The sequence below is a fragment of the Martes martes genome, assembly GCF_963455335.1.
Source record: "Martes martes genome assembly, chromosome: 5".
Taxonomy (NCBI): domain Eukaryota; kingdom Metazoa; phylum Chordata; class Mammalia; order Carnivora; family Mustelidae; genus Martes; species Martes martes.
Genome location: NC_137892.1, coordinates 18,292,245 through 18,312,475, shown reverse-complemented (window position 1 = coordinate 18,312,475; position 20,231 = coordinate 18,292,245). Strand labels below are relative to the sequence as shown.

The following is a 20,231-nucleotide window of genomic DNA, read 5'->3' as shown; positions in this document are numbered from 1 at the left end:
AAAAGTATAGAACTACACAGATAAAAATATTAGCTATTGACACAATGTGCTTAGACAAAGCAGAATGTGTAAGAATTCAAAAAATACTTCTAATGATGTAAATAGATACAAAACAGTACAAATGGAAGGTAACATGTGGGTTTTACAAAGTGTTTGAAGAAGAGGAATACCTTTGTGTTTTGGGGAATCATGATCAGTATTCACAGGGTGAAGGGAGTATGGTTGTATTTACACTTACATCACTCTCCATGATTAAACCAGACATAATCAACAGCAGATAGTAATTTCAAGTATTGTTTGGGTCCAACATATACAACAGTGTAGTTATAAAATATTTTTGCTTGATGAAGCCTTTCTAGAATAATCCAGCAAATGTAAGTCATTTAACTGATAGATATGTCACATTAAGGAAGAATTCTTAGAAATAAGTGTATCCAAATAATCATAAGTAGGAATTTTTCACTGTCATTTTAGGTAAGGACAAAGAGTGCTCTGGCTAGGTGCAACAATCCCAAACATGTTCATTCCATGTGTCTGGTCATTTATTTTCTATGTTCAGTAAGCTGGATAATTTGAAGAAATGTCCAAAGTAATAAGTTGTTAACGTTTTTCCAGAATTTAACTCACTAAAATTGTGGAGTGGACACTTCTAATCAAATACTCTTTGTAAGATGCTAAAAAAATAAATAAAACAAATGCTCCTTGTGTCAAAAAAGCATGTGAGAGTGTTCAAACCTCTGAGAGGATTGCCGCATATATGCAAAAGTGCAGTTCACAATTGATCATCTGTTACCATTTTTGATCATCACAAAAGGAGAGGTAGCTGGATAACAACAGGAGAGAAAAAAAGTGATGTTCTCCAATCCTTGTACATTATGTCTATACATTATATAAATGGTAAGGCAGCTGTTAGTCCAGTAAAAGAAAATAAAGCAGCTCACCAGTGCCAGGATTGTGTGGGTGGCTTTGGTTTCAGGAGACGGCCCTGGGCAGAGGTTGGTCTTGTGGAGATCCTGGACTGTCTTACAATGTGTGAAAAGGAGTTTTACCACATACACTCTGGTCCAGATCATGAGGAACAGACATAGGAAATCTCTTAAGACCATGCCCCCTAGAAAAGCAGCCTGCTGAAGTTGATCAGACTTTCTCCCATTACAGTATGTCAGAGAATATACTTGTCCAACTTCAGTGGTGTTGAAGGGGACTGCAGTGGTTATGATGACACGGATGTAGATCAGCATGTTGATGATCCAGAAAGAAAAGAGAGCAGGAAAAACACATGTGGAGATTTGGAGTTTGAGCCATGCCCACCTAGAGTTGCTGGGAGTGATAATTATGGCCTGAAAAATACTCAGAAAAGATGTGGTGCAGAGAGAAAGACCCGGTGTGACTCTGTACATATACAGCTCTGCCTTACAGCCACTGTAATCTAGAAAATTTCTTGCTCCAAAGGCATTCATTATTTCTGGAACCCCACTGAAAAGAATTGTCATGACATTAGCTAAAATTAAATGGATAAATACCAAATCCATAGGCTTCTTTAAATATAGCTGAACTAGTAGCAATATGTGTCTAATAAAACCAATTCCAATTTGAGAGAGAAAGAATACTCCTAGATAGTCTCCTTTGTAATCATTATAATCAGTGGCTCTGATACTATGGATGGACTTCTCCACAGCTAAAAAGGGAACTGCAATGATTTGTAAGCTTGATGGAAACGAGAGAACTTTAAGAAGACTCCACGAGGTATGTTCACCCTCAGCAGTAAGTTGTGTAGATGCTCTAACAATATTCAGGAAATGAAGGATTAGGTCTAGAAGTAAACATCAAGAATTGTTAAAGTCACTTCAGAGGAACCTTAAGGTCAAGACAAACATGTCTTATTTATAAAAACATTACTGTAATTCTCAAAAATAACTTGAGTTTCCTGAAGGACAGTATTTCATAATTATGGAGATTTTATGTTCTGTTTATATGTTCTGAAATTCATTTCTTTTTTTTTTTAAGATTTTATTTATTTATTTGACAGACAGAGATCACAAGTAGGCAGAGAGGCAGGCAGAGAGAGAGAGAGGGGGAAGTAGGCTCCCTGCTGAGCAGAGAGCCCAATGTGGGGCTCGATCCCAGGACCCTGGGATCATGACCCAAGCCGAAGGTAGAGGCTTTAACCCACTGAGCCACCCAGGTGCCCCCTGAACTTCATTTCTATGTTTTGAATGCACTTCCATCTTTTGTCATGGAAAACTGAAAATTTTAATGTGTTTTAATGTTTATTATTATGTTTCTACTGTAGATGACACTCATCATTTTTACTGTCATTCACCAGAAGACTTCATCCCCAGAGTTGCATACAATTATTAGGCTCTGTAAATACCTTTTCCTGACCCTACTCCTCATGCTTCCCCAACTCCAAGACTCTACGAATCACACACTGAATATATTTCAGCACATGGACAGTTCATTGGATCCCCTACCTTAGTTCTGAAAATTGGCTTCATTTCTTTATTCTACTCTGAAGTCACTGCTTCACTTGTAATTCTTTCAGGTGGTGGGATCTTTGTCTCTCCTCTCCTCTGTTTCACCAGGCTTATATGGGAAAATGTTCTCTTTGATCCCGAGTGCTTGCAGATAATTTTCCATCTCTCCAGCTTTGAAAGATTTGCTATCAGTCTATATCCATAAGTGTCCTCGTGGAAATAATCTGCTGACCCAAGTCACTCACCTCCCTAGCTTCTTACTACCACATTCCCTAACCCAACTCATACTATATATTAGTGCTTGTAGATAAATGTAAATGGATTAGCACAATAACCTCAGCATCTCACATTTGTGATCTCTCTTCCAGCACTCCTATCCCACTCCCAACCTCATCCACTCTCTCCTGCTTACACACTAGCTTTTGTCATTATCAACATCGTTTTCAAGCATCTCCTGTTCTATTACCACCTATTTCCAGCTTAGTCTGCCTAGTCTCTAACTTTAATATTACTTTGTCATCATCAGGATGTGAAAGTTTGTACTCTCCATAATGTTTTCAGAGCTTTTCCTCCTTGCCTAAACTTCCACGATCCAGCATCATCACACCTGCAAAAATATGTGATTACATCACTTTTTTCCTACTTCATACTCCTCATCACACAAAAGACAACCCACATTAAATCTACTATTTTGCTTCATCGATGGCATCCTGGTCAGATAAACAAAGCTGGAGAAAAACATAAAAGAGTGTATATGAATTTATATCAAATTCCTCAATAGTAAGTCCAGTGAGCTCTACCTCAGCCTGGAAATAATGGTAATTTTCTAAACCATTTCTATTGTGTTCACTTTCTCACTTCTCTTGATGACTACTTCATAAGATTTTCTCTAGTCTTAAACCATCAACATATACTCTGTCAATGTTATATTGATGCCATGCTGCATATTTTTATTGACATATAATTGATGTGTAATATTGTGTCAGATGTACAATATAAAATTTGATATTAGTATATTTTGCAAAATGATTACAATAGGTCTAGTTAGCATCTACCACCACACATAGCTACAAATTTTCTTTCTTGTCATGACATTTAAGTTCTATTCTTTTAGCAACTTTCAAATATATAGTACAGTATTACTAATTATAGTCACCAGTTTACATACTACAGCTCCATAATTTATTTCTTTTATAACAGGAAACTTGCACCCTTTGACCATGTCACCTATTTCTCCAAACCCCTGACCCCAACTTAGGCAAACACCAATCTATTCTTTTTATCTATGGGTTCAGTTTATTTATTTTTTTCTGATTGAACATATATATGAAATCATACATACTTGTTTTTCACTGTATGACTTATTTTATGTAGTGTTACATCCTCGTTTCATCATTATATATATTGTTATGCCCCAATAATGGGTCCGTGATTAAAGGAGCGAGACTGATACAAAGCAAAGATCAAGCAAAGCTTTATTTCGCGCCTAGCATCAAGAATCTAACCGAACGTTTGGGGACGCACCGCTTACAAGAGAGGGCAACCCTTCTCTGTTTCATAGTCTAGCTTTTAAGGGCAAAGGCCATGCAATTGGGCCTGGCAACGCACAGGTGGCCAATGAGATTATAACACACACAGGAAACTCCACAGTGATGCTAGGTGACCAATTGAATTACAATCCACCCTAGTAGACATTTGAATCCGCCTATTATACCTTGACTAGGATTGGCACCAAAAGGGTTCCCAAAGGCCGGGGGCCCATACTCCTTGGTAGCTAGGGTGACAGTATGCAACCCCCTAATGATTGGATGTCTCCACCTGGCCTGACCCACCCTTGTATCTGGGCTTTGTTACCAGGAGCTGGTTTCCAGGACTTGTTTTTAAGTGAATCCCCTGGGGGAAGGGGCGCAGGGACAGTTTAAGGGTTAAACAACAAGGTTTTTGTTTAACCTCAATGAAAGCCTCTTGCTAAAATATAAAATAGGTCCTTACAATATGTGTATACATACACATATTTTACATATATAAAGTATAATATGTACATATATTTCATAACATGTACATATACGTGTGTATATACATATTATACACACACACGTATACACACACATATATAATGCCTGAAATATACACACACATATATATGTACATATTATGAAATATATGTACATATTATATTTTATATATGTAAAATCACTTCATGTTCTTTATTCACCCATCAATGAACTCCATATTCCATTTAGAAAACTAAGCAATCAAAAGACTACTTCACAAGATCCCACCACTACATCAATCCCTTTTAATATCCTTGCTCAGAAATGCGCCCTTCTCCCTGGGTATTATGAATAAATTGTCTATGTTTCTTTTTTTTTTTTTTAAGATTTTATTTATTTGTCAGAGCATGCATGTGCACACAAGCAGGGGGAGTAGCAGGCAGAGGGAGAAGCAGGCTCCCCAAGGAGCAGGGAGCATGATGCATGACTCAATCCCAGGCCTGAGATAATGACCTGAGCTGAAGGCAGACACTTAACCAACTGAGCCACCCAGGCATCCCAAGAATCAGACTTTTAAAGATTTTATTTATTTATTTGAGAGAGAGAGAGAGCATGAGAAGGGGGAGGGTCAAAGGAAGAAGCAGACTCCCTGCCGAGTGGGGAGTCCAATGTGGGACTTGATCCTGGGACTCCAGGATCATGACCTGAGCTGAAGGCAGTCGCTTAACCAACTGAGCCACCCAGGTGTCCCAATTGTCTATGTTTCTAATCATAACAAATCCATCCACCATGCAATAAATCTGGAACTCTCCTTCTTGCTCAAGACCCTCTCTTCTGTTATCCTTTCCCTCATGCATTATAAAAATTTCTCCATAAACATGTAAATATACTGTCTTTCTTCCACACTTCTTGAGTCATCACTTTCTAGAGGGGCAATACTCCTCTATGCAATTTTCTCTACTCCCTGTCTCCAGTTGCTCACATCTCAATGGCTCTTGATCCCAGAAGTGCTGGACTATAAAAATGCCTGTAAATTCTTCCCTTCCTTGTATACATTATAAAGGGACTTTGTAGCTCCACTCGAGAGATGGCCCTTTTGTCCATACCTTGAATATAGGTTGGTCTTTGACATGCTTTGGCAATTCAGTGTGGATCAAGTATGACATGACCAGCCTCCTGATGAAAGCCTTGGGGCAAGGCTTGCTTTTTGCTTTGCTATGAACCCACCTTACCAGCACATGAGACACCCTCACCTATTAGAGGATGAGCAAGACACATGGAAGAAGTTTTTCCCAGAATTTTATGTGAGCCTATTGCATTCTATGCAAAATTTGAAACATATGGGACACCAGCCCTTTTCTAGCCCACTCCTAACATGACCACACTTGCATGACTGCACACTTGAGAGAGTCCAGCAAAGAAGGGAAAGAGTCTAGACTCAAAAATCACATATGATCTGACTCTATATAGGAAATATCCCCAAATGCATTAATCTGTAGACAGAAAGCAGACATTTGTTGCCAGGGAATGGAGAGAGGGACAGAGGAGTGATTGGGGATTCTGTGGTTTTCTTTGGGGGTGATGAAATGTTTTGAAGCTTAATCAGAGTTGTGATTGCACACCATTGCAAATATAAGTTCCATTGAATGACACAAAGTAAGATGGTGAATTTTATGTTCTATTAATTTCATCTCAATAATAAATGTAAATATACATATAAATAAGGTAGACTATATGCACCAAGGTCTAAAAACGTGTAAAATATTATAAACAAGATAAATTTTCCCAGAAATGCTAAAATAGCTCTTCTTTAAGAAATCTCTTAACATAGTTATCCATACTAATATCTGGAAGACAAAAGGCTCATAACATTTTAGTAAATAAGAAATCTACATTCATACATATTTAACATGCATTTATGATAAAACAAAACCCTATAGTGTATTATAGATACAAAGCAGATTTTAAATTTATGAAAGGTAGCTAGCTAATGTAGACATAGACAAACCAATAAATTATGAAACTCAACTAATTCTCTTTTAAGTGAGAAATGTAAAAAGTGTACCACTACGATGTCCCCATTTTTTTATTGCCTTTTAGCTCCTAACATGTGGTAAAGAATTAAAAGAAGGATACGCATTCCCAAAACCAAAAGTGTGATTGTTATTATTCACTGATGATAATGATGAGGGAACAGAAAGCAAGCTGAGGACAGAGCAGAAGCTGACACCCCATAGTGCCCCCCTGCATATATGTGACATTCCTCATGCATTCCTGGCTGCCCTAAAGCTAAGGAAAGGAAAAATAAATAGTTAACTTTTGGAAATCACAGTCCTGCAAGACCTGAGTGTCCCTCAGTTTACAAATGTCTTAGTGATCCATAAGAACAAAGCATCTCTATCAGTGGCCTAGCTTCCAAAAGGAAATGTAAATACAATTAAATGTCCTTATAACCTGCAGCCCATTGCAGATACTTGAAGTGGGCAGAGTGTAATATTCCTCCAGGAAGTTCCCAACTATCTTCATGTTAATGCCTTGCTAGATGGAAAACAACCTTAACTTGACAAAAGCAAGAGTTCTGGTGTCCTGTGAATCTTCTTTAAACATATGAAAGCTCTTTCTCAAAACCTCCCTTTTTCCTTACCTCCCCCAATCCCATTGTATATAACCAGTCACCCCTTACAATGGCAGTGCAGCAGCTTTTACTGCCCATGGGTACTGTCCCTGTGTGATGAGGAAATGGAAGGCAAGCTGAGGACAAAGCAGAAGCTGACACCCTGCAACCTCCTCCCACCCCCCACTCCTGGGTAGAACACGTGTGATATTCTTCCAGGAATCTCCCAACTATCTTTTTTAAATTTAGTTTAATTTTTTCAGTGTTCCAAAATTCATTGCTTATGTACCACACCCTGTGCTCCATGCAATATGTGCCTCCTTAATACCTTCCACCAGGCTCACCCAACCCTCCATCCCTCCCCTCTAAAACCCTCAGTGTGTTTCTCGGAGTCCACAGTCTCTCATGGTTCATCTCCTCCTCTGGTTTCCCCCAATTCACTTTTCATTTCCTTCTCCTAATGTCCTCCATGTTATTCCTTATGCTCCACAAGTAAGTAAACCATACGATAATTCACTCTCTGACTAATTTCACTCAGCATAACATCCTGCAGTCCCATCCATGTTGATACAAAAGTTGGATAATCATCCTTTCTGATGGGAGCATAATATTCCTTTGTGTATATGGACCATATCTTCTTTATCCATTCATCTGTTGAAGGGCATCTTGGCTCTTTCCACAGTTTGGTGACCGTGGCCATTGCTGCTATGAACATTGGGGTACAGATGGCCCTTCTTTTCACTACATCTGTATCTTTGGGGTAAATACCCAGTAGTGCAATTGCAGGGTCATAGGGTAGCTCTATTTTTTAATTTCTGAAGGAATCTCCACACTGTTTTCCAAAATGGCTATACCAACTTGCATTCCCACCAAGAGTGTAAGAGGGTTCCCCTTTGTCCACATCCTCTCCAATACTTGTTTACTATCTTGTTAATTTTGGCTATTCTAACTCGTGTAAGATGGTATCTCAATGTGGTTTTGATTTGAATCTCCCTGATGGCTAATGATGATGAACGTTTTTTATGTTCATCATCATTAGCCATCAGGGAGATTCAAATCAAAATCGTCCAACTATCTTAATGTTAATACTTTGGTACAGGGAAAAAACCCTTAACCTGACAATGGCAAGGCCTCTGTATCTTGTAGGTCCTCTTTAGCATATGAAAGTTCTTTTAAACCCTCCCTTTTTCTTATGTTCCCCAACCCCATAGTATATAATCAGCCACCCCTCACAACACCCCACCCCCCCACAGCAGCTCTTTCTGCCCATGGGTCCTATCTCTATGCTTTAATAAACCACCATTTTGCACCAAAGACTTCTCAGGAATTCTTTCTTGGTTATGGGCTCTGGACTCCACCCCACTGAACCCCACCCATAATCCAAAACCACAATGATAATATGGTCTACCCTGTAAGTAAGTTTAAAACTCTTGAGAAAAGTATTACAGTTGGTAACACAGCTACTTCTTTTAACTGGTATTTCTATAGCTAGACTATGTAATTTTAGAAACTATTAAGATTTAGAATGACAGTAATATTATGATAACTTCAAACTTGTGCCAGAATTTCTAGAATAAAATCATACAAATCAATTGAAAGATGTTAAGACAAAATAGTAATGTTATATGACTTCTTCATCAGTCCCCTTATTTGATGGTCACAATTATGCCCTAATAAAGGGTCCATGATTAAAGGAGCGAGACTGATACAAAGCGAAGGTCAAGCAAAGCTTTATTTCACGCCAAGCATCAAGAATCAAACTGACTGGCCAGGGCCATGCCTCTTACAGAGAGGGCGACCCTTCTCTGTTTCACAGACTAGCTTTTAAGGGCAAAGGCCATGCGGTTGGGCCTGGCCACGCACAGGTGGCCAATGAAACTGTAACACACAGAGAAAGCTGCACAGTCATGCTAGGTGACCAGTTGAATTACAATTTACCCTCGTAGACATTTGAACCAGCCTATCACCTTGGTCAGAATTGGTGCCCAAAAGGTGCCCAAAGGGCGGGGCGCATACTCCTTGGTAACAAGGGAGTCAGTATGCATCCTCCCCACTGATTGGATGTCTCCACCTGGCCTGACCCACCCTTGTATTTGAGCTTTGTTACCTGAAGCTGGTTTCTGGGACTTGTTTTTAAGTAAGTCCCCTGGGGGAAGGGGAGCAGGGACAGTTTAAGGGTTAAACAACAAGGTTATTGTTTAACCTCAATGGAAGGCTCTAGCTAAAATATAAAAATATAAAATAGGTCCTTACAGTCACACCACTTCAAAGAATGAAGAGGTAGACCAGGTAGAGTGGTGGGCAGCAAAGCAAGGTTTATGGAGTAATAGCAAAGTGATAGTACAAAACTCCCAAGGAGGGAGGGACCTGAAAGGGTTGCCACCATAGTTTCTAAATCTAGGTGTTTTTATGCACTTGTTGACAGGCTTTGTTTTAATCTGATTAACTCTCCCTATGCCTGTCATCCAGTCAGGTTCTTGTCACTTATCTATCATAAGGGAAAGAATGAAGGGCTCCTTTCAGAGTGGTGCAAAATCCTTTTAAGGGTGGTTTCCTCTTAGCACTGGGGCTCTTGAACCTGTCTGCCTGCCTTCCAACTACCCTTCATCAGTAGCAGTATATAGGACATTTATAAATCAGAATACTCAATATCATAAAGTGCCAAATATCAACCATATTTAACACTTAATGCAACTTTCCACAAAGTCTAAACCACTTTGTTACACTGACTTTGAAAATTTGTGCATGAATTTTGTTTTTTAGATTAGAGAAAAATGAAAAGGCAAGAAACATGAACATGAAAACAAGGTAGTATAAAAAGAGAATGTTGTGATGAGCATTGGGTGTTGTATGGAAGTGTTGAATCACTAAATTTTACACCTGAAACTAATATTGCACTGTATGTTAACTACCTGGAGTTCAGGTAAAAACTTTTAAAAATAAAAAATAAATTTAAACAATGTTTAAATAAATGAAAAGATCAGTGGAAAAAGTGAAAGAAAATGAATGAGAAGAAACTAAAATCACGAGACAATGTTTAATCAAGGTGGAAAGGTAAAGAGAAACAGTAAATTGAAGGTAAAAGTAGAACTAGAAAAGACAAGAAAACAAGGGTAATGGCCATGTCAGCAGGGAAATCAGCAAAAGAAAACAAGGAGGGAGAGAAAAAAACACAAGTGGAGGCAGGCAAGATAACGAAAACTGTGCAAATAAAAAAGGCCCAGAGAAAGGACTATGCCAAAAATGAAGCCTAACAAGAAATAGAAAAAAAATTAGGATGTTTATCAGAATAATTAAAAAAACATGAAATGGGGGATTTTAGGAAAGCAATGAAAAAGAACAACATGCCAGAGTGTTTGGTTTCTGAGTAAGTATTTGCTCTGAGAACAATTTAGATAGGGTTGGGGAGACCCATTGAACTACTCAAATTAATATGATGATTATTTTAAAGTAAACACATATTTGAGAGTCTTCAGATACAGAAGTCTTTTAAGAGCTTTCCCTATCTCTTTAAATGCAAGAATGTCTGAGAATGAAACTGCTATGAATTTCCTCCCTTCTCTGAGGGTATTAGATTGCCATGAGAAAGACAAAAAGTAATATTGCATCTGCATAAAAATGAATATCACAAACTTTCTTATCTTCTGTTTGTTTTCCTCTGAACCCATTTGTTCTACCATAGAAGGCTCTCCTCCCCTCCATCTCTTCCCTTTCTGAAGTTGGCCATATAAACTCCTAATTTTAGTCATTTATGAGCTACTTCTTTTATGAATTCCCATATGCAATTGAATAAACTTTTTTTTCTCTTGTTCATCTGTCCTTTGTCAGTTTACTTTGCAGGTCCCAAACCCAACATAAGAGGGGTCTAGGAAAAGGATTTCTTCCTCAGTAGGATCAGTAAGAAATCTTAAAGGTCAAGAAGGATATAAATTCAGATAATTTAAACATTAGAAAGCACTCACAAGTGAGAGAAATATCATGAAAAAACAATGGAAGACAGAGAAATGACCTAAAAAACATAAACAAAAAGAGAAAGAGAGATAAAATAAAAGAGAAGTTTTTACCATAAATGGAAAGCAATGGGGAAATGAATTAAAAATCAAAGATTGAGGAACATCTGGGTGGCTCATTTGGTTAAATGTCAGACTGTTGACCTCAGCTCAGGTCGTGATCTCAGGGTTTTGAGATCAAGCCCTGTGTTAGGCTCCATGCCAGATGTGGAGCCTGCTTAAGATTTTCTCTTTCTCTCTCCCTCTGCTCTCCTCTCCCTCACTGTGCTTTCTTCAAAACCCCCCCACCAAAACCCAAAAAACCAAATATTCAATCAACACACAGGGTTATGAGTTTTGAGGAAAAGAAGAGGTAAGAAGAGAAGAGGGCACAATAGAAAGAGGAAGGAATGCAGACAGGAATAGTAGACACAAAAGATGGGAGGATATAAACTGAAGTAACAAGGAGAGAAAAGAGAGAAAATGAATAAATACCACACAAATGTATACTAACTTACATAAATGAGATGATAGGAGGAAACTTCAATGGAAATGCATCTTAAAAAAAACACAGCTGGGGCGCCTGGGTGGCTCAGTGGGTTAAAGCCACTGCCTTCGGCTCAGGTCATGATCCCAGCGTCCTGGGATCGAGCCCCGCATCGGGCTCTCTGCTCAGCAGGGAGCCTGCTTCCTCCCTTCTCTCTCTGCCTGCCTCTCTGCCTACTTGTGATCTGTCTGTCAAATAAATAAATAAAATCTTTAAACAAAACAAAACCAAAAAAACCCCCAGCTGTTTATGTTTCAAGTTGGTTTACAAATCTGAATTTTACAGAAAAAATATGTGAGGTTTGGCCAGAAGTAATGTTGCTGCAATAAAAATCCTTGATTTACAAACATCTTCAATATTGTCTGTCATATAATACTGGTTTATACAATTATTTTTAATGACCTCTTAATTAGATCTTCAGAAGAGATTCAGAAGAATTGTGTGTAAGAGGGACAATATGCAGGTCATAATCAGAGTGCAAAAATTTAGTTTGAATGTTAGAAAATTTTGGATTTTAGGATATTAGCATATACATCAGAGTAGACAGAATGTGCATGAATGATCATTCATACCCTTACTGAGATAGTAATAATGCATGAAAATGCATGGAAAATGGAAAAATAATTATAGAAAACTATGTTGAAGAATGTAAAGAAGTGTTAGAAAGGAAAAAAATATACATTTAAGATAATAGAAAAGAGTGGAAAAAGGAAGAAATGTTGTATTAAAAATAGAGGGGAAGAGGAAAAGCAGGGAACAAGTCCAGAGGAAATTAAAAATAGAATTGCAAAAACAATAAGTTAAGGGCTGAGAAATGAAAACTCTTGAGAACAATCATGACAGATGGAAGATGGTAAAGATATAAACAATCAGAAAAATATCAATTAATTAAGAAAAATATTAACATACAAGTGTGAAGATTATAAGAGAAAGAATAAATAATTTTTATCACACCACTGAGAATTATGGAACGAGAGCAATGAAAGGAGAAAACAGCAAAATAGAAAGACTAACAGGAAAAGATGAGAGAAATGGAAGAGAAAAGAAATGATAAGGGAAAATGATAAGAAGTGTGGGAGTAAGAACATGGAGAGAGGAGACTTACTGTTAAGGACAGACAAAATATTTAGCATAAGAAGAATCTGAAACAAAAAAAGAATTGAAGAAGAAAATTCTTGGAAAAATGGCCAGGTCTCTCCCTTCATGCAAGAACTACAGACAGGGAGGGGACTTACTTCCTCTGAGCTCTTCAGTAGTGCAGGGGACATCTCTGGTGGGCTGTAGCTGGGTGCAGGTGCCTGGGTCCAGGGCTATAGGAGGACTAGTTTGCTCAATCCCCAAGGACTGGAAATCACTTTGCACACAGTGAACTTCCTGATTCATCCAGAAGAATCACAAATTACAACAAATTCTCTTGATAAGCTTAGAAATGTATTTAATTAAAGTCAGCACCTAAGGTCACAAACACCTTAAAATTTTAAGTGACTCTAGAGAGATCTACAAGACTAGAGGAGGAAGTAAACTTAGAATGTTTATTGTTTTCAGTTACCAGGAAACATAAAAGATTTTACTGCTATAAATCAGCCATTCAGAGAGTAATTTCTTTCCTCTGAGACTTCAATATTGATCCATAATTCATGTTGGAGCATCCAAGCCTCCATTGATTTAATTAAAAATGAATATAAATGCTAGGATCTGGGGCTAATAAACTAACTGAATTTTTAATTGAAAACCTAATACATAGTAAGAGCTCTAATTAACATAAGTATATAATTTAAGCAATTTATTCTATGGCTTTTATTTTTCCTTGTGGAATTTGTACAGTTGTTAAAACTTCCCATCTTGCAGACTGAAAAATAAATGAACTTGAAATTCATGTAGTGCCCGGTCCAATAAGATAAGTGCTGACCTCGAATTTTTTTGTACAAGAATATTAACAGAATCAGTGGGTTGGTATTTTGGAAGTGAGCTTAAATGAGTTTGATCCTATGTTAATGCTGTGACGTGGGAATGTAGATTTTCTTTCCTACTCTAGTAGGAAAGAATCCCCTACTTTAGTACCCCCTTCCTTAGTAACACAGGCATCCAAACCCAACTTCAGACCTAAAGATACATCTTTTATCTCAATTGATCATTGACAACTATTTACTGAGTGTACAGGTTTCAATATCAAAGGTTTTAAAAGTTATTGGTGGCAGAAGACATGAATAGATATTTATCCAAAAACATCCAGATGGTCAGCAGACACATGAAGATGCTCAAATCACATCATCAGAGAAATACAAATCAAAACTACTATGAGATATCATCTCATGCCTGTCAGAATGGCTAAAATTAACAACACAAGAAATAACAGGAGTTGGCAAGTATGTAGAGAAAAAGAAACACTCGTGCCCTGTTGGTGGGAATGCAAACTGGGGCAGCCACTCTGGAAAACAGTATGGAGGTTCCTCAAGCAGTTAAAAATGGGGCTACCCAAGGCTCCAGCAATTGCACTACTAGGGATTTACCCAGAAGATGCAGAATTACAGATTCAAAGGCGTACATGCACTGTTATGCTTATAGCAGCAGCATCAATAGCCAAATTATGGAAGCAGTCCATGTGTCCACCAACTGATGAATGGATAAAGAAGTGGTGTGTGTATATATACACAATGGAATATTACTCAGCCATAAGAAAGAATGGAATCTTGCCATTTGCAATGACATGGATGGAGCTAGAGGATATAATGCTAAGTGAAATGAATCAGTCAGAGAAGACAAATAACATGTGATTTCACTCATATGTGGAATTTGAGAAACAGAACAAACTAGCAAAGGGAAAAAGAGAAAGGAAGGCATGCCAGTTAACAGGCTTTTAACTATTGAGAACAAACTAATGGCTATCAGAAGGGTGGTGGGTTGGGGCATGGGTTAAATAGGCAGTGGGGATTAGGGAATATGCTTGTTGTGATGAGCACAGTGTAACGTATGGAAGCATTACATTACTATATTGTATGCCTGAAGCTAATAGAACACTGTATGTTAACTAACTGGAATTGAAATAAAAACTTAAAAGAATAATGACAATATAACAAAACCAAAAAATATATACAGAAATAAAGTTCAGGACATATACACACAATTTAAAATCTCTATAAATATGAAGTGTTATTTTTAATGCATAAGTATTCTCCTTCAGGAAAGATGTTTTAGAGAATTACAGTAATATTTTTATAAACAAGGCATGTTTATCTTGACCTTAGCGTTCCTTTGACCTACTGTTCCTCCAAATGTCAAATATCTTGACATTTGCTTCTAGAACTAATTCTTCATTTCCTGAATATTGTTAGAGCATCTGCACAACTTACTGCTGAGGGTGATCATACCTAATGGAGTCATCTCTCAGAATTCTCTTATTTCCATCAAGCTTACAAATCATTTTCGTTCCCTTTTTAGCGCTGCAGAAGTCTATCCTTAGTGTAAGAGGCCAATGAATATAATAGTTTCAAATGATACTATTTTGGAATGTTCTTCATTCTCAAATTGGGACTGGTTTATTGGGAACACTTTGTTACTTGTTTTACTTATCAATACCTTTTTATTCCAGCCCCATGCAAAGAAGCCTATAGATTTGATATTCACCCATTTAACTTTAGCTAATAACAATTCTTTTCAGTGGGATTCCAGAAATATTAAATGTCTTTGGAGTAAGAAATTTTCTAGATGACATTGGTTGTAAGACAGTGCTATACATGTACAGAGTCATTCAGGGTCTTTCCCTCTGCACCACATCTTTTCTCAGTATTTTTCAGGCCATAATATTACTTCCAAAAACACTGATAGACATGGCTCAAACTCAGAGTGTTCACATACATTTTTCCATCTTTCTTTTCTTTCCAAATTACACATCAGATCTACATCTATGTCATCATAAGTGCTGTGGCCCCCTTCAACACCACTGAAGTTGCACAAGTGTATTATCTGACATACTGTAGCAGAAGGGAACCCGATAAACTTCATAAGGCCGCTTTTGTAGGGGGCATTGTTTTATGAAATTTCCTGTATGTTCCTCATGATCTGGACATGGTAACGGTCTATCAGACCAGCCTTTGCACAAACCCCTTTCCTGGAACTAAGGCCACCCATAGGATCCTGGCATTTGTGAACTGCTTTAGTTTTTTGTTTTTGTATTTGTTTTTACTCAGCCAATAGCCGCCTTATCATTTACAGAAGTTATAGACATACTACACAAGGGCTTTTTCTCTGTTCTTGTTATCTAGCAATCTGTCCTCTTCTACTGATCAAAAATAACAGATGATCCTTCCTAAACTGTGCCTTTGCAAAGATGAGAAAGTCCTCTCTATATTTCCCTCAGAAGTTTGAACACCCTCACTCACACATTTCTCTGACACAAAGGGCATGTGATCATAATTTCCCACACCACAATTTTAATGAGGTAAATTTCTGATAAGGCATTAATAAATTTTACTTTGGACATTTCATCAAACCATCCAGCTTCATGAACATATAAAATAAATGACCAGATACATGGAATAAAACATGTTCGAGGGTTGCCTGCGTGGCTCTGTAGGTTGAGTGTCTGACTCTTGATTTTGGCTAGGGATTGAACCCCACATTGGGCTCTGAGCTAAGTGGGGAGTTTGCGTGAGATTCTTTCTCCATCTGCCCCTCCCCCTGCTCATGCCCTTTCTCTCTCTCTCAAGTAAGTAAATAAATCTTTACAAAAATGTTTGAGATTGCTGCACATGGATGGAACTGTCTTTGACCTTTCCTAAAATAATTGTCAGAAATTTACGCTTATAATTATTTGGATGCCTTTTTTTAAAAAGAGATCTTCTCTAATGTGAAATATCTAGCAGAAAAATGGCAGCAACTACACTTGCTGATTATGCTAGATTGTCTTTATCAGTCAAAAATATTTTATATTTATACAGGTATATACTTTAGATCCAAACAATACTTGAGTTTATTATATGGTTTTGATTATATCTGATTTAATTGTGAATCATGATGTAAGTGTGAATATAACTATGTTTCCTTCACACAGTGAATACAGATCAAGATTCCCCCAAATACAAATGTATTATACATTCTCAAATACTTTATGAAACCCGCGTGTTACTTTTTACATATGCCACTTTGGATTTATTTACCTCACTGGAAGTATTTCAATTTCCACTCCATTTATATAGGCATTTTTCTAACAATAGCAGATATTATTATCTGTGTAGTTTTGCACTTCTATTAAAATATTTAACAATTTCCATGTTGGAATGCCTGGGTGGCTCAGTCAGTTAAGCATTTGTCTTCAACTCAGGTCATGATCCTAGGGTGCTGTGATGGAGTCCCACATCAGGCTCCTTGCTCAGTGGGGAGTCTGCTTCTCCCTCTTCCTGCTCTCCCTGCTTGTGCTCTCTCTCTCTCCCTCTCCCTCTCTGACAAATAAATAAATAAAATCTTTAAAAAAATCCCATGTATTGCAGTATGATATATTAGAAAACCTAAATTTTTTGGTTGAAGACATTAAAATCTCAATAATTATAAACAAATGATGCATTATACTTTGACTAATTGAATTTAAATAAAAAATTAAAAAGAGCTATTACAAACAGTAAAAATATATACACAGTTTAACTAATTAATTAATTAATTAATTTATGTTTGTCACCATACAGTACATCATTAGCTTTTGATGTAGAGTTCCAAGATTCATTGTTTGCATATAACACTCAGCGCTCCATGCAATACATACCCTACTTAATGCCCATTAGCAGGCTCACCCCACCCACTCTCCTCTCCTCTAAAACTCTCAGTGTGTTTCTTGGTGTCCATAGCCTCTCATTGTTTGTCTCCCACTCTGATTACCCCCCCTTCATTTTTCCCTTCCTTTTCCTAATGTCCTCCATGCTATTCCTTATGCTCCACAAGTAAGTGAAACCATATGATAATTGACTCTCTCTGAGTGACTGACTTCACTCAGCATAACATCCTGCAGTCCCATCCATGTTGATACAAAAGTTGGGTATTCATTCTTTCTGATGGAGCTGTAGTACTCCATAGTATATATGGACCATATCTTCTTTATCCATTTGTCTGTTGAAGGGCATCTTGGCTCTTTCCATAGTTTGGTGATTGTGGCCATTGCTGCTATGAACGTTGAGGTACACATGGACCTTCTTTTCACTACATCTGTATCTTTGGGGTAAATACCCAGTAGTGCAATTGCAGGGTCATAGGGTAGTTCTATTTTCAAATTTTTGAGGAAACTTCACACTGTTTTCCAAAGAGGCTGTACCAACTGGTATTCCCACCAAGACTGTAAGAGTGTTCCCCTTTCTCTACATCCTCTCCAACACTTGTTTCTTGCCTTGTTAATTTTGGCCATTCTAACAGGTGTAAGGTGATACCTCAGTGTGAATTTGATTTGAATTTCCCTGATGGCTAGTGATGATGAACATTTTTTCATGTGCCTGTTAGCCATTTGTATGTCTTCTTTGGAGAAGTGTCTGTCCATGTCTTCTGCCCATTTTTTGACTTGATTATTTGTTTTTTGGGTGTTGAGTTTGAGAAGTTCTTTATAGATCCTGGATACCAGCCCTTTATCTGCCATTTTCAAATATCTTCTCCCACTTCATGCATTGCCTTTGTTTTATTGACTGTTACCTTTGCTGTGCAGAAGCTTTTTATGTTGATGAAGTCCCAAAAGTTCATTTTTGCTTTTGTTTCCCTTGCCTTTGTAGACATGACTTCAAGGAAGTTGCTGTGGCTGATGTCGAAGAGGTTACTGCCTATGTTCTTGTCTAGGATATTGATGGATTCCTGTCTCACATTGAGGTATTTCATCCATTTAGAGTTTACTTTTGTGTATGGTGTAAGAGAATGACTGAGTTTCATTCTTCTACACATAGCTGCCTAATTTTCCCAGCACCATTTATTGAAGAGACTGTTTTTTTTCCACTGGATATTTTTTCTTGCTTTGTCAAAGGTTATTTGACCATAGAATTGTGGGTCCATATCTGGGCTCTCTCTTCTGTTCCATTGGTCTATGTGTCTGCTTTTGTGCCAGTACCATGCTGTCTTGGTCATCATGTTTTGTAATATAGTGTGAAATCAAGCAAAAGAATGGCCCCAGCATTGTTTTTCTTTTTCAACCTTTCTTTGGTGATTTGGGATCATTCCTGGTTCCATACAAATTTTAAGATTCTTTGTTCCAGCACCTTGAAAAGTGCCATTGGTATTTTGATTGGGATGGCATTAAAAGTATAGATTGCTCTGGGCAGCATAGACATTGTAACAATCTTTATTCTTCTGATCCATGAGCATGGAAAATTTTTTCATCTTTTTGTGTCTTCTTCAGTTTCTTTCATGAGTGTTTTGTAGTTCCTAGGGTATAGATCTTTTATCTCTTTGGTTAGGTTTATTCCAAGGTGTCTTATGGTTTTTGGTGCTATTGTAAATGGAATCAATTCTCTAATTTCTCTTTCTACAGTTTCACTGTTAGTGTATAAGAAAGTAACTGACTTCTGTGCATTGCTTTTGTATCCTGCCACATTACTGAATTGATGTATGAGTTCTAGTAATTTGGGGTTTTCCACAGAAAGTATCATGTCATCTGAAGAAAGAGTTTGACTACTTCTTTGCCAATTTGAATACTTTTAATTTCTTTTTGTTGTCTGATTGCTGTTGCTGGGACTTCTAGCACTATGTTGAACAATAGTGGTGGTAGTGGGTATCCTTTGTCGTGTTCCTGATTTTATCGGAAAGGCTCTCAACTTTTCCCCATTGAGAATGATATTCACTGTGGGATTTTCATAGGTGGCTTTTATGATATTGAGGTATGTTCCCTCTATGCCTATACTCTGAAGAGTTTTAATCAGAAAAGGATTCTATATTTTGTCAAATGTTTTTCTGCACCAATTCAGAGAATCATGTGGTTCTTTTCTCTTTGTTTATTAATGTGTCCTATCACATTGATTGATTTGTGAATGTTGAACTACACTTGCATTGCCAGGACAAATCCCACCTGATTGTGGTAGATAAGTCTTTTAATGTACTGTTGGATTCTGTTAGCTAAGATCTTGTTGAGAATCTTGGCATCCATATTCATTGGGGATATTGGTCTGAAATTATCCTTTTTGGTGGGGTCTTTGCCTGGTTTGAGGATCAAGGTAGTGCTGGACTCATATAAAGAGTCAAAGTTTTCCCTCTGTTTCTAATTTTTGAAACAGCTTCAGGAGAATAGGTATTATTTCTTCTCTGAATTTTTGTTAGAATTCCCCTGGGAATCCATCAGGTCCTGGACTCTTATTTTTTGGGAGGTTTTTGATCACTGCTTCAATCTCATTCCTAGTTATTGGTCTATTTAGGTTGTCAATTTCTTCCTGTTTTAGTCTTGGAAGTTTGTAGGCTTCTAGGAATGTATCCATTTCTTCTAGGTTTCTTAATTAATTGGCATATAGCTGTTGATATTAATTTCTGATGATTGTTTCTATTTTATTGGTGTTAGTTGTGATCTCTCCTCTTTCCTTCATAACTTTATTAATTTGAGTCCTTTCTCTGTCCTTTTGAATAAATCTGGCTAGTGGTTTATCAATCTTATTAATTCTT

At 37.5% G+C, this 20,231-nt stretch overlaps 1 protein-coding gene across 1 annotated transcript; it reads right to left on the bottom strand.

The window, feature by feature from the left end:
- Window positions 1-782: 782 nt before the first annotated feature.
- Window positions 783-13,004, bottom strand: LOC308343270 (vomeronasal type-1 receptor 4-like; the record flags this gene model as incomplete). The annotated part of the gene is made up of 2 exons (XM_080804317.1): window positions 783-1,813; window positions 12,857-13,004. The coding sequence occupies 2 exons, from the start codon at window positions 13,002-13,004 to the stop codon at window positions 783-785; spliced, it is 1,179 nt and encodes a 392-aa protein (XP_080660443.1).
- Window positions 13,005-20,231: the final 7,227 nt, after the last annotated feature.